At 40.9% G+C, this 16065-nt stretch overlaps 1 protein-coding gene across 3 annotated transcripts in view; it reads right to left on the reverse strand.

Moving 5' to 3' along the window:
- Nucleotides 1-5909: 5909 nt before the first annotated feature.
- SEPTIN11 (septin 11) overlaps nt 5910-16065 on the reverse strand; it is a 93628-nt gene continuing 83472 nt past the window's right edge. The window contains exons 9-10 of one of the 3 annotated variants that reach the window (XM_043906407.1): nt 15153-15340; nt 5910-6328 (exon numbers count right to left, since the gene is read on the reverse strand). In XM_043906407.1, coding sequence (XP_043762342.1) covers nt 6325-6328; nt 15153-15340 — 192 coding nt within the window. In that variant the 3' untranslated portion in view covers nt 5910-6324. Of the gene's footprint in view, nt 6329-6360; nt 6979-7603; nt 11601-15152; nt 15341-16065 lie in introns of those variants that run through there. The other 2 variants (XM_043906406.1, XM_043906405.1) reach the window with 2 other exon arrangements.

The raw sequence follows: 16065 nt of genomic DNA on the forward strand, positions 1-16065 counted from the left end.
TATGTTTTTTTCCTGCTTGTGAAGAGGTACAAATTCTTGATGGTTTAGCGCTGCTATTTCAACTACAGAAGATGACAAAAATACTAATATGCTTGCAGAAAATAAAACATAAAGGGGGGATTTAAATGTGACTGAGTTTAGGGTTTGACATAATTTTTCCTTTCTAACATTTTCTAACTGGTGGACTGTGACCTTCCAAACAGTAATTTCTTAGCTTAAGGAACTGGGAGGGCAGGCATTTCCCATGTCTAGATAACCTGTCTTTTTTTAACCCACTGATTTTGCTCTGGTTTAGCAGAGCACAAGTATTCTCCAGTCTGTATTTGACTTAAATTCTTGTGGTAGGGTTGGCTACCTGCTACAGTCCAATCAAGGGGGAAATGTCTCCTAACATTGAAGTACAGAGAGTGAAGATAGCATGAGGCTGACTTTGCAAATACACATTAAAAAAAAAAAAAAATCCCACTTTTCCTAGTATTCATCTGGTTCTGTTCCTTAATTCACCTCAGTTGTGGGAGCTTCAAGACGTCTACAACTGCACATGTTCATCATTAAAATAAATGGCATTTAATCCCTCCATCCCCTCCTCCACTTAAATGAATATTTTTGTTACGTAGAAATCTACGGATAATATTGAGTCTAGAATCAGAATATTTCCTTTGTGGTCCAGTTGCTACAGATTGTACAGAAGTTAGAAACATTTTAATTTTTTGATCTTGAGGCTTTCTAATCAAAAACTGATAGTAAATCAGTTTGGAAAAAGGTATTGTTTTTATGGGAAACTGAATTGCAATGGTTAGGCTGCCAGGTCTCGTGCCTCAAAGCTTATTTAACCCATGTATCAATTAAACGATAGTACTTAGGAGACCAGACCCTCCTGAGCACGCACCCTTTCAGTTTTGTCCCTGCCACCATCCCGGAGACCTTAGCTACCACGACTTCTTGCAGAACTTTGATTCTCTGGGACCTGAACTTGTGGATTAAGGCAGAAAAAAGCAAAACATGCTTGAACAGTGAGGAACTTCTCATTAAGGATTCCTACTGTTAAATTAGATCCTGTTTTACTGGAAACTATTGTCACTAGCCTGTCCACAATACTTAAATTTTGGCATCACACAATTCTCTTCCAATATTTGGAAACTTGAGCTTTAGGGATCACAATTGCCTGGTACCTCTTGGTGGTTAGAAAACTCGTTATTCCATGAAGGATCTGCAACAGCAAGGGAATAAATGTGATGGGGTAAATCAGTTTAATTCTAATAAGTTACTCTCTAATCCTCCAACAGAAGTGAACATGCGTGCTCTAGCTCTTGAAGCTCATACTGGGAGAAGCCATGTGTTTACTTCGTTCTCTCTTGCAGGATTGGTGGTGGTGGTTATCTGTGAAGAACTGGTTTTTTTTTTTTTTCCTACAGATGATGTCTTAGTGTGGCGGGGGAGGGCTAGGAAAGGAGAGTACTCTCAAATGCCAGTTAAAAAGACTAATTTGTCAGAAATGTCCCTGACCCTGTACCTTTGGCTCTGAAAGCAACTGTAATGTAGCTTCTTGCTTGGCCAAGCTGATGAGAATCTGAGCCTACATTCCTACTGTCCAGAGAGCTAAGACATTGGTCTCTGCCCCCAAAGTATTCTTTCTTTTCTCCTATGTTGTTAGAACCAATACATATATATGTGTGTGTGTGCTCCCTATTCTCTACCTACCTGGGTTTTGCTCATTTGGAATTCTTGAAACAAGAAAGTAAGTTGTCCTTGAGCATTACTGCCCAGAACAGCATAATGTGACTAAAGCCACTGATGCTCAGCCATCATCATGGGGAGCCGTAAGGTAGGCTGTATGTTTTCAACTGGGAAGGGAGATAACTGGCCAGTGTCTTTACGACCATCCTGGGACACAGCAGGTTGAGGATTAGAAAGCTGTCCAACGCCACGTGGCCAAGAATTTTTAACAAGGTTCAGCTTCTGACATATCAAATATAAATCTTTGCGATATGATGAAGTTTTATCTAACATGTAACTTCTAAAGACTCAAATTGAAATTAGTCTATAAACTTTAACAGGAGAATGTCTCCTAAGCCTATTAGTATTTTGAGCTTTGGCCACTAGATGGTGCTTTTAGAAAAACAATATCTCTAAGTTTCAGGGAGAAACTGGGCTTACTGTGAGGGAATGAGCAGTTTAGGCCCTCACCTCTTGTTGCTAAATATCAGCATCATGTGCAGTTGTAAGTTCACATCACTTAAGCCATGGGAGGCCTGTGCATGTGGGACTGATCGAAAATTACCAAGATCTGCCATGTTGGGACTTACATGTGGCTAAGATGTCTCAACAACAACAACAAAATTCTACAAATTAAAGGTCCTAATATTCGGAAAGTTGTTTGGGCCTGCAACCTAGAAATAACGACTGGGAATATTTGAAAATAGCCAAGTCCCAAAAGCTTGCTGCTTTCATTTTCAGTTGGATTTGACCGATCATAGGACAGAAGATGGAAGTATAGGTTTACGTGGTAAAGCTAGGAACAAGGAGTTAAAATGAGAGCTTCCCCTCACCGTATTAGTAAGTTTACAGACCTTCCTCTATTTACAACAGAGTTACATCTTGATAAACTCATAAGTTGAAAATATCCTTAAATTGAAAATGCATTTTGTGCACTTAATCTACTAAACACCATAACTTACGAACCTAGTCCACCTGAAGTGCTCAGTACAGTTAACATTAACCTCCAGTTGGGCTGAATCCATTTAACACAAAGCCTGTTCTATAACACAAGAATCAGATATCCTATGGAATTTGTTGAATCCTGTGCTTAAGTGGAAAACAATGGTTATAAGTCTATCAGTTTTCTTTCATGAGTGTGTGGCTGACTAGGAGCTGCAGCTTGCTGCTACTGCCCAACAAAATGAATATCCGTACTACATATGGCTAGCCTAAGACAAGATCCAAATCCAGAACTACAGTTTCTTAATGTATATCACTCACACCATCATGAAGTCAAACCATATTAAGTCAGGGACCTTCTGCAGTGGTTTGTGTGATGTAAGACCCATGTGTAGTCAAGAGACATACCTCTCCCTGTGCCATCTCTGGATCATTGAAAAGCTGCCGTAAGAGGTAACCAAGAACATCTACCCGATAGAGAAGTTTAAAGACACCACATAACTCTAGGTTTTTCAGTTTCCAGGAGGCTGAACCTCTCCATTTCTCTCAACTCAAAGTACGAGTTTCATGGCAGATCAAATGTCAAAACTTTGGACCTTATGTTATGCAACAGTAGGCCAGTGAACTTAAAAAACTACTGAAAAGCAAGCAGGAGTGGATTTTGCTTTTCAGAATACTCTTGCAGTTAAGCCCAGAAAGGGCTTACCTCTTACTCCCAAAGTTTGCTGTGTGAGGTATACACATGCAATTCATAGCGTGTGGCTACACATCGAGTGCCTAATGTTAGCCTAGTGTAGTGTAAAAGTATCTGGGGAGAGGGAAGGGTGGGGGAAACGGATGGATGTAAGAAAGGGCAAGGAGAGCTGGAGCTGCACCTCTTCAGCATTCTAAAAGCCCTGTGGCAGAGGGGCATGGTTAAGCAGAGTTTGTAGAATGCTATTCTGCATCCTCCCCCTGCCATATACACACACAAAAAATTTTTTTGGACAGGAACCAACCTTAAAGTAATAGCTTCATGGCTCTTGGTGCCATAATTTGCCAAGAAAAAAGCTTTGCTTTGGTGCCAATAAAGTTCCCGTAGTGGACTGATAGGCCATTTCAACTTACAGTACTGCAAATAACTGATTTGAGGCAGACATGAAATCCTCATCTGTACCTCCCATGATGTTCCACTAATAACCAAAAGATCTCATTTATTTACAGCTCCCTGTCAGAACAGGAAGGTTGGGAAAGGAGATGAGCAGATACCCAGGCTTGCAATTAGTCCTTTCAGGTTAACACATTCAGCCCTGAGGCTGCCACTTGTTGGCTGGAGACTGATCTGAAAGCTGCATGGTGTCAGTCACAAGGACTAAACACCATGGTCTTAAGGATTCCAGTACAAGGGTCTTCTAAGTGAGCCAGATTGCCAACACTGTCTCCAAGGTGGAAAGATGGCAGTCATCTGCAAAGCAAAGGTTTTTCACAGAACTGTCATTTAAGTACAGTGGAAATTATGGACTTAGTTTTCAGATGTCCAGAACGGGACAATGATAAGCAGAAAAGTCAAAATAACTAAGAAGGAAGTTGAGGTACAGTTGATGGGTAAAAGTACAGTCGAGCCTATTGGCTTGATGACCTAATTTTATCTGACTTAGCTCAGTGCATACTAATTCAGAAGATCAGGTTTCTCCTTTATACATGTGCTGTGCCAATCTCTAAAGAGACCATCTAGGATACACTTTCAGCAATAAGGCAGAGTCTGTATCTGAAGTGAGGTGTTTTCTTTTTTTTAAAGATTATGAAAAGAAAAGAAAAAAAAGACTATGAAAAATAAAAAGCCTGTTAACCAAAATAGGTTCAGCTGGTTCAATTCTCCTTGCTTTTCAACAATCTAGCTTAGGAAAAGCGAATAATGTTTATTTTTCATCTCTCTTAGTTGGTCAGCCAAGAGAACTTGAGAACCTACAAGTTTTATCAACACTTGAGAAAAAGAGCCACCTGAAGTAAAATGGAGGTTAGCTGTGTGCTTGACCTGCGCTGTTATCCACTCTTCCTAGATAACTGAGCAGAAACAAACCTGGATGGAACAGCCAGTTCCCTCACCCCTCCCACTGCGATGTCACCATTACACTTCTCTAGCCTGAGGACTAAAAGGGGAACAGCAGAAATAGATTACACATTTCCCTACTTAAGGACAAAAATACTGCCTAATTTGAGTTTTAAATATTGCTCAAAAAATGTCTTTACAATCTGATGCAAAATGTTTTCAAAATGAGTGACAGGGTAAAGTTGATATTAAAATATTTAAAGGAGCTTAAAAATAAATCCAGTTATTGTGCTTAGAAATCACAGTGGTTTCACACAATAGGATGTCTGTGTTCAACTTACAAGACTGATAATATGTCATACTGTAGCATCAGTTAAGGAGTTGATACCCACCCATCCATCCGTCAAACCACTGATCACATCTTAGCAGATGTCTATCCTTGCAGATTATAGTGTAATATGGAGGGGATGACTCTCGACTCATATTCTAACTATTTAATGGCTCAGATGAACTTGATTTTATTGCATTTAATAACAGTGTCTAAGTAAAGGAAGCCTCTCGCCAGTATTATCCAATTGGACTAAATGACCTCTTTCCAAGAATCAAATGATTCAAGAGGCAGGCACTGTTGCTTCATCATTTCACCTTTCAACCAAAGCATATGTTTATCATTCTTAAATAAAGGGGGGAACTCTCTTAAGGATCTTTACCAAATACAACTCATGCAACCAATATCCATCTGCTATGGGGCTGAAAAATGATGGAAGCAAAAACTATTGACAAGAAATGAAAAGGTAGAAAAATTGCATGTTCATACTTTAAAATAGAAATGAATTTGGAAATGGCACCTCAGCTACAAAAATTGCCCCTAAGAGGTGACTGCTAACAAAATAACCTAGCCCTGAATCCAGCCCATCACAAATGAGTCAGCATGAGAAATCACTGACTCAACCGCCAGAAGTGTGTGTTTGCATGTGGGTGTACTTTAAACGGTTTTCAGCAATTTTTTTTTTTTTTTTCTCTTTTGGCAAACAAGAGGGGAGAAAACCACCTGGCTGACTGGCAGGCATGGATGAGAACCATTGTTAACAACGCTCCTGTTGTCTGGGACGGGATATGTACTTGGGGGTTTGTTTCCATGGTCCAGGACACAAAAACTCTGGACACGTGGTAGAGAAGAGCTTCACAATAAATAAAAAGGCAAGGATGGGCCAGAAAGTTATTTTAACGTACCTTTAAATAGAGTCCCAGAGGCAGAAAAATCACCTACCCAACACTGGCACATTTTAAACATGATTAAGACTTGCAGGTCAAAATCCCAGTGACAGCACTGGGATTTGTTGCTGTATTTGAGCTGAGGAGAGCATCTTAAACACAATTCTGTGGCTTAAATGTCACTTAACTTTCCCCTTGAGCTTAAAATTGGCATAATTTTGATACCAAAACTAAGTCTGAATAATCAATACATAAAAACAAACTGGCTAAGTAGAAAAAAAAATTTTTTTCCCCCAAAACAGAATCCCAAACCCCAAAAACTTATATATAGGATGCAGGTAACAGAAAGAGTCAAATAAAACAACAATGGTTCCTGAATTTAAAGGAAGGATGCCCACTTCTCTCTCTCAAGAGGCAGACGGTCAGCTGAAAAATAAAAATATTGTATCAATAGAACACTCCAAATTTAAAACTTGCAGCCATCTTTGTTCATGCAATATCAAATGTTTAGAAAAATACCCCAAACTTCAAAACAACCCATCAAGCTACCAAGAAGAAGGAAAATTGTTGCCCCAATCTTATGACCTGATGGATGGTTGAGGGTCCTGATGGGACTGTTCAGAAGGTCGCTCATGGGACAGAGGTCTGGAGTTTACATGAGATCAAGTTTGTGGACCCTCAGACTAGGGTCCAGGCTGTCTTCAGTCCGTGAGTTCTTGGGTCAGCAGCTTCAAGAACATGACAGCTAAGCAAGATCCCAATACATGGCTACTTTGGGTTTTAGCCCGAGTTCTCTGTTTCACTCAATTTCCTTTTAAGGAGTATTATTATTACTGTTTTTGGTGATAAGAAGTCATTTTAGTAACCACTACGGGCAGTGGTCTGTAAACAGACATTGACAAATACAAACAGCAGTGCAATATTTGACCCAGACTTTAAAAAGAACAGGAGGCGATGGTGGAAATGAGGTAACTCTTCCCCAACACGTGTGAACAGACAGCTCCTGCTCTTCTAATGCTCTATGTCCATTAGGAGAGAGTAGGGCTTGTCAACAGGATGGTTACATAAAGAAGAAGCTACAGAAGAGAAAAAAGAAAGGTTCAGATTCAAAGTTGATTCTTAAAATGCTTTTTTTTTTTTTAAAAAAAAGAGCTTCTCTACAACAGACTGAAAGAACGGTGGTGTGTCAGTAAAGGGATGATCAGTTGAGGTGGGGAACAGCAGCAACAGAACTGGCACCAGAGGCCGAGGAAGCGGAGGCTGCCTCGGCTGGGGCAGTGGGGTGCTAATCGGGGTAGAAGGGGATGGGGATGGGGGACACAGGGTGGCAGAGACGGTGTATGAAGTACAGAACACCACGTGGCAAGCGTCTTGGAGGAGCTGGTGCTGCCCAGATGGTAGCATTTGAAGTCCAGACAAAGCAGGAAAGCATGAGACACTTTCATCCCTATTTCTTTTATCCAGTACTATAAACACGTGTACATTTGTATATCAAACAGTGACTAAAAAGAACTCACAAAAGGGCACACAGTGTTTGGGTAAAAATATATTTTCCCCCACTTTATGTTCTTGGCACTAGTGATATATGCATAGATTACCTGTCCACCATGCTCCTACCTCCACAGACACCAAGTGACCGAGCAAGTTTGCTACGGGATTCCTTTCATACTTGAAAAAAATGATATGCTTCACACCAATACAATTGTTTTAGTTTTTTAAAAAAGACAAGTGTCTAACATGGAGTTTACATATATGACAATTCTGCATTAACATGGAAAGGAGATTACACAACAGTTTTAAAAACACATTGGTTATTTTCCAACAGCAAAATGACAATGATCTACAACTACAGTTTAAGGCATATCAGCATATTTTAAAATTAAGGAATAGACAAAGTTCTAATGCTGTTCACAGCTTAATCTTCCATTTATTTTAAAAATTCCCTTCATACCTACATACAATCTAGACTTTGTACGTCATCATTTCCCCCTAAAGAGTCGGCACATATGTATCCTGTCAATAGAACCAAGACTTCCGGAAGTTGAGACTTGACAACTTCAGACACTTGCGAATGGCAAAGCAAGGGGTCTCAATGCACAGTTTTGGGAGGACCACACAGAGACGGTATGACATGAGTCGGTAACAGCTGGAAACCTGATTCAACAGTCTGTATTATGAAACACTGATGGATATGTCAAGAAAGTGGGGAAACCAAGTCTATTTGTTTGAGGTGCACAAGATATGAGGTGTTATTGCTGGTGAGATCACAAAGCAGGGAAGGAAGATGAGTAACCTGTGCCCGGCATGATGTTTAATGTTCCCTGGTTGAGGCGTCCTTTCTGGACAAAACCTTCACCAATTAATAAAGAGCCTAAGCTGGGAAAAGGTAGTCTCTCAACTGCCCATTAATTCTCATAAGTGCTTTTCCATCACATCCTTCTTAAAACTGTTATAGGTATCTAAAGTCCAGAAGAAGCAAAAGCATGGTCATAATGGTTGAACGAAAGATCTGGGGAAGGGCCAGCAAGAGCTGTCTTGGCAAAAAAAAAAAAAAAGAGGTGATCCCTGGTAGTAGTTAGCACAAGGGAAAGATCATTAAACCAGGATCACCAAAAAACTAAGCCGCCATAAAGGCAGGGTAACAGGAAGAAAAACTTTCTCTTGTTTTTCTCTAGTGGAAGATAGTAGCTTCTCACTGTAGCTTTACTTACACAGTCAGAACCAAGGACCCTCTGGGACTTCCCTGGGGGTCCAGTGGTTACAACTTCACGCTCTCACTGCTGAGGACTCAGGTTCAACCCCTGGTCAGGGAACTGAAGTCCTGGATCACATGGCACAACCAAAAACAACAACAAAAAAGAACCAAGGACCTTCTATAATATCCAGTGAACCCCCAATGCTATGTAGAACACAGACTGGGATTAATAATTTCTGACTTCCACACTGACACCAAGGAAAAGTCAAATCTCTGTGTTTCTTGTGAAAAAGAGATAAATGTGAGCCATTTAAAATATAGTTTTCTTTCTTTAAAAAAAAGAAAACAAAGGCTACTCAAACCAATACCTCCCTACCCCCATCCAGGAAAAAAAAAAAAAAAAGAATTCCACCTATCCCATTTGTTTCTCTAATTAAAAAGCCAAAAAGATCTCAAAGGTTTCTTACTACTGTACTTACATGCAGAGGCGAAAGCATATCCAATTAGATTTGAGGGTATCATTTACTCCGTGCAGAGCCAAGGACTACTGTGAAAAAAGGCACAGATACAGAAAGAAGAGAGGGCAGCAATAACAAACCAAACAGGGCCAGGGAGCAGGGGCAGAAAAAAGTTCAGAAGCAACGCAGTTTTTTTAAAAAAAGAGAGCTTTTATGTTTCTTTTGACTTTTTATTCCCTGACTCTCCATGATTTGTTTTTCTGTGAAAAATTTAATGGGGGAAAAAATCAATCAACAATCTTGGAATCAAAAAGTCAGCTGGATGCCTTTCACGGTTGGGCTCACTTTAAAAAGGCTTTAGGTGATGCATGTAAAATGGTTATTTTCAAGGGACGCATTCTTAGGATTTAGAAGTGTATTTCCTGTTACAAGGCACAAAAATGCGCACACAAGCAATGGCTGGAACAAGCATACAGCACTAGTATTCAAGCTTCTGTCTGGGGCACAGCGTCTGAGCAAATTCAGCCCACGGTTAGAATCAGCATGCCACCTAACGTTTGGCTGCGGCACAGCTAGCTTCAGACTAGAATCATTCAAAAACAAAAGCAAAAAACACTGATCCAGGAGCTTCTAAAGCCTGTCTTTATACCTCTATTGCTGCTTCTGGTTGGCAGTTTCTATCCCAGCTTAGTTTGAACATCCATGAAAACTGATTCCTTGCTTTGCCTAATTAAGTCTAAATCAGTTCATGGAAGCCCATTCCTTCTTTCCCATAAGAGTGTCATTGAGGATAAAGAGAAGGTTGAAAAATTTACTGGAATCAACTAGAGGCTGACTATTAAAAAAAAAAAAAAATTTTTTTTTTAAGTGTGTATGTGTGTTCTATTTACTTAATGGGTGACTTAACATATGACTTAATGAAGACCCTTCTCCAGGGGATCTTCCCAACCCAGGGATTGAACTTGTGTCTCCTGCATTACAGGTGGATCCTTTATCATCTGAGCCACTTGGGAAGCCCACCTAATGGATGACTAGGGAGGGCCAAAAGGAAAACGCAGGGGTGAAGGGTCAGATTCATAAGAAATGTTATTCTTTCAAGTAAGAAGTTGGAGACTATGGAGTCAGAGAGAAGCTGGGAGTGTTTTGTTTTTATGGGGGGAGGGGGGATAACTAAGAAACTGAAAGGATAAGCCTCAAGAAGGAAAAGTATCGAAAAGAAATTAGGTATGCTCCTTTCCATATAAATCTGGCATATGCAGTCTATGTCCTGAAATGTGACTAATTCCTAATTCTTGTTGATGGGGTGATGGGTCTTAAACGAAGAGGGCAGTTGAGCGAGTCTTGGTGAGGCCATTCCTTCAAGACAACTGGATTTGAAAGACCAGATGTCCTATTCCTTCATCCCTCTTTTGGCCACGTATCAAAATATGCAAGGACATTGGGAGGTGAAATTGGATTTCTGCTTTCTTGACTCATGGGTTTGTGTTATGTCCCTTCCCATTTCTATCTTAAAATGACAAAGTCTCCTCAAACTTGTGCTGCAAGATGATACAGTTTATAACAAATGTTCTATTTTAAATATTTCTGGAAAATTTCTCCTTGGAATTATTGAAAAATGTTATTCGAAGCACTGATATCCTGGAGTCATTCATTAGGCCTTCGCCCTCAGCCTACTGAGAGCAGATTTAGGTGTGTTTATGAAAAGATGGGGTATTGTTAGCAGCAAACAGGTTGCAGAAAGCCCATTAATCTTAGAAGAAGACTCTTCTACTAAGAACGTTGTATGATCAGCCTTGGAGAGGGCTATCTGTGAGAGGGCCAAGGCTGCCCTGACACAAGTAAATATAATCAGTTTTCTTATTACTGTCCAACTTGGCTAGGACTTAAGGTAGGGGTTCAGACATGTTTTTAAAGCCATAAGAGGAGACAAACCAGTCTGAACAGACCCACAATTCAGGCCAAATAATGTTATAGTAATAAAAAAAAATCCATGCAAGGGTAAAAGTCAGGTAAAGCTTACCACCTACCGTTCTGCCTACATACAAAGCTACCTTGGTTTGGGGCAGGTGAGGAGAAGAATCAGAAGGGGTTCAGAGCCTTTCCATCATGGAGATGAATAATCAAGAAAAGCAAGTTGTCAGGGCTATTCAGGTTTACAGTTCAGCTGCTGAGGTGGTGAGAAGTTTCCTGTCAGACGTACATGGAGGAATTTAGCCTCCTTCCCTTGATCCCAAGCAACACACGAGTCACAGGACAGGCATGCTTGCTGCCGCCACTCTGAACAGGCATAAACGGCAAGTCATTTGCGTTTCCAGAAACAAAGTCCCACTGCACATAGCTTTTGCTGTGACTCCCTTGTTCTCTCATTTTCCACCACCCAACAACATTCAGCAAAATGAGTTAATAGTTATATGGTGTCTGGGGAGGGGGGAAAAATAAAAATAAAACAAAATAAAAGGACACAGATGGCAGAGATACAATATTACTGCAAAAGCAGGTGAATGCGGACCATCCTTGGCTTGCCAGGCTTTATGTGAAGCTTGCACTGCAAGTTAAAAAACAAAACAAAAAAGTTAGAAATAATAATAAATTAAAAGAAGGAAAATTAGGAGCGCCAGCACCAGCATTCGGTGATGGTGAATGCTCATGCAATGATTATGGAATCGACAGAAATTAAAACCAAAAATTTGAGTAAGCTATATACTACATGACAAGCAAAAGCAAAATTTTAATATTGAATTAAAGAACACATGGTTAGTTTCCATTTGCAGGTCATTCGGAATTCACAAGTGACTTCTTGAAACCATTACATGTTCTACTGGAAAGATTTGCGGTTTGATTTTTCATTTTCTCAAATAACACAAAACCATGATCTATTAGATTTGGGCATCACAGCAGTACTGAATAGGAGCTTAAAATAACATTTCTGAGCTGCTAGAGTCAGAGAATAAACAAATATACAATAAACGTCTTTGAACAAATAATTTGGCAGTTGGAATATAGTGGATGGAGGACATGCTATCGATCTACTTGGGAGGGGAAAAAAAAGGACAATCATTATATGGTTACAGCAATGCCAGGAGCCTTCCCCCTCTTGGGTATAAAGCAGTGCCAAGTTCAAGATCCACACGTCTCATTTTAGGCAAATACAAAACATGCAACTTCATTCCTTAGCAAGAATCAAAATATGTTTTAAAAAAGAAAAAAATGAGTGGATGATTGTGTAAACTGTCATTATCAGATGCCAGGTATAGTTTTAAAATGAGATTTTAAAACTTTCTTTTTGGAATGGATGCGTCTTTAAACCCCCAAAACTGCCGGCTGGCAAAGTTTTCAGAAAAGATGAACACTGTCTACGGAACAACTTACCCTCGGGCACTCCCACCACTGAGGTGTAGCCGCGAGCAGGGAAAGTGACTTGGTGGCCAGAGATGGCAGGAGGTGGGGTCCAGTTAATGGCAGTACCAGGGTTAGTTCTACCTTGTCTGAAATCTTAGGACATGTTATATGATCTCATGCCACTACAGGTCAAGGAGGAAGTACAAAGCCTTACCTACGTTAAAGAGGGAGCGTGTCATTAGAATAGGAAAAAAAAAAAAAAAAAACAGAATTTCAAACTATTAGAAAAACTTAGTTAAGCTCTGAGGTGGAAGCATAGCAGGTGAATAAACACGCATCTCTTTTTAAATTTTCTCCCTCAAACAGCTCCCATGCGGCATGTATGGCGACTCCAGCACCTCCTCTAGCTACACAAGGAGGAAAGAGCCTCCCGTGTATTTTCAAAGTACTGTCCTCGTTCCCCTGGTCACTGTCTGTCTGTGGTCCTCTCTAACCAACAGTCTCCACTGGCAGTAAGAGAAGTGATTTTTTTTCCCCCCACTTTTACCCTTCCAGCCTCCAACTGGCAATTGCTTTCATTGTTCAAATGGGAAAGTGGGAAAATCTTAAGCGCCTAGAAGAAGTTACCAAAGAGTTCGTGCTATTGTCAGGCACAAAATATGGTGACTCTTGCGCACCAAATTAAGTCTAACTCCATTAATAATAACTGAGAATGTATAAATAAGGCTAAAATAGAATTCACACACACTTCACATAAACTTGAAAAGCATTATACATGGCTAAGGCCCAAGGCTGGGAAGAAAATAATCTAAAACATTCTAAAGGATAAGAAAAACCTCCTTACACGGAGAAGTCTGTTAATAGACTCCTCCACATTAATGAACATGGAGGCACGATGCTGATCAGCTCCTGGAATATTTATTGCTTAAAGGCACATCCAGTATAAGTGAGATATCCTTGGAACGATGCTGGTCTTTTATAAACATTTTTAGTCCTAAAACGTGTACCTTTTACTCACTTTGTGCTTCAGGGTAAGAAAACTTGACTTTGGGTTACCTAAACCATGAGTCAGCAGCTTTTTTCTATTTCATTCATGCCTATAGATGTGTACACACACACACACGCGTGCACACACACACACCCTATTTTTATCCTGGGTTGGTTTGGATCAACAAGGGTATGATGCCAAACGGCTTTCATTGTGTCTTCCCTAAAGGAATCACTAATCTCTGCCTCTGTATGGGGATCATCACCATTGGTGACCGACACTGCCCCCAACGTGTAGAGCTACTACAAAGCACTTTCTTCAACTGGATTATAATCTAGGCAGCTGTCAGGCTCAGGATTAATCCAGCATGAGTCAATTTTCAGCCCCTGGAGTCCTTCCATTGCTTGGGTCTGTACCAACCCCATTCAACGCCACAGCTCACCTACACCGACTACCTTCTATTGCTTAGAACATCTGCTTGCTCCCTGGCTCCCTTCACACGTTGCTTGCTGGCTCAGAGCATGGAAAGTCAAGGTCTGCAGAGGAGAACTGCAAACTCTCTCTGCACGTCACTGGAGCAGTGCATGTTGGTTTCTACCACAGGCAACATAACAATATTCCTTGGGCAGGCAAGTCTGCACATCGACCGAGATGAAGTGAACACCTCACTACCGTGCTCACTGTCCACTGATCAGACTCGATGACCACGAAGGCTCCAGCCTGTCTGCCATATTACGTCTAAGAACCTAACTTTCTGCCTGCTCTAGTGTTTTGAGTGTTTACTTAGTTGTCAGCCTCTCCCCTGGCACCTTAGCATCCGAGTGTGGAGAGCAGGAATCCTGAAACACGCTCCGAGTTGTCTCCTTGCTGCCCTCAGAGGGCCGCGTGTTAAACAAAGGAGGGTGGTACCCATGGGCTCCCTACCCAGCCGCCACTAAGGTTTTCTTCTAAAGTAACTTACTGACCACTGTGCTTACTGTCAGACCGACAATAATTGTCATAAAACGGCACCCTCGAGTCTTTCAGGTGATTTGCCATAATGCTTCAAAACACAGGAGAATTTCAAGGCAGGCCCCAATCTCCCACTGGCTTCAGGCCACTGCTGTTGGAATATCATAGGGAGTGACAACTCAGGAGCAGAGTCTGACCCCTCGGCACATTAAATCATGGCTATATTAAAAAAAATTCTTCTTTGTGTGTGTGGATACAGGTATGTCTTGAGAGCTGGTGGAAGTGTCTTAATGGGATGGGCATTTTGATTTCATTTTCACAATAAAACAATTCATCATCCTGTTCAGAGGAAAACTAGTGGCCACTGGCAGTTCTTCTGAATCTTTCATTTTGGGAACAAGACTGTCAATAACTGGCTTCTCAGGCCTTACAAGAGAGAATAGAAAAATAATTCTAACAATCATAATTTTAGGATGCTCTTTCATCAAGAGCCAGGAGGATTGTCTCCAGAGAGTAGTGAAGAGAAATACACTGTCTTCTCGAGAGTCCTAGTGTGGGTGCAGAAGATGCTACTGGAGATGACAGGTGACTCCAGTCCTGATTGCTTGATCGTGTGGTCAAGTTTTAGACATGAGCGTTTGTGTACCCTTTAGAAATACTTTAAAAACCTTTATCGTCTCCCCTGCATTGTAGAGAAAATACTTGCTTTTATCTTTCTGGTAACAGACCAGTTTCCAGTCTGCAAATGGGGAAAGTAGAGACATGCAAGAGGAATAAACTGTTAGAGCGCCCCGCTGCGTGGGGGTGACACCCGCTTACTTTTTCTTATCCTTGTCTTTCTTGGTTTGCTGGGCCCCAGACTGTTGGGCCTGGGACTGGAGCAACTGGGCGGCTGCCTTCTTCTTCTGGAAATTGTTCACCTCCTCCTCCAGCTCCTTCTTCTTGTCTTCCACTTTCTTCTTCTCTTCTTGGTGCGTCCGCTTGAGGAGGTCGAATTTCTCATGGAGCTGGAAAGGAGAGGAAGAGAACAAGCTTGAGGGAGGGGCTGGGATGCTTGCCTCTATTCAGAAACACACACGTGATGCTGCCTGTGGTCCAGATCCCAGAGGGTACCATCTAGGGCTGAGCCAGGCAGAGGTGTGAAGAGCATCCTGTGGAGCCCTGTGTTCTATTGAGACTTTAGGATCCTTTAGGACGAAGGGAAATCTCTGTGCAGTTTTTCAGATGATAAAATACATATTCATTGTAAAAAGCATAAAGAAGAAAATTAAAATCATCCATGCTCCTAGTAAGAAACTTACCTGATGTTAAGAGTAGTTCATTACTTCTCATCCTTTTCAAAATAGGTAATATATATTTACTTAGAGACTGACATAATGACTACAGATAGATGTATACATACTATTCAAATAGGAAGAGCATGTGGAGAAATTTCTGAACCTTGACAAATTGAATTTAGAAAAATAATCATAATGCAGAAACAAAAACAGGGGGAGACAGAAGGAGGGTTGGGGAGGCAGAAGGAGGGTTGGGGAGGTAGGAAGAGAAAGGGAAGGAGGGATGGAGGGAAATGTCCTTACTGAATGATTCTAGATTTTTTAGCCAGCATTCACTTGATACTTAAAGCCAACATCAAATAAGGCTCAACTTTCCTTTCTCTGCAGCAAAACTATGTTGAGTACTTAGCTACTTAAGTGAACTCTAGGTTTCTCATTATCTACCATCAAGGCAA

This window comes from Cervus elaphus, chromosome 6 (assembly GCF_910594005.1).
Source record: "Cervus elaphus chromosome 6, mCerEla1.1, whole genome shotgun sequence".
NCBI classification, from domain to species: domain Eukaryota; kingdom Metazoa; phylum Chordata; class Mammalia; order Artiodactyla; family Cervidae; genus Cervus; species Cervus elaphus.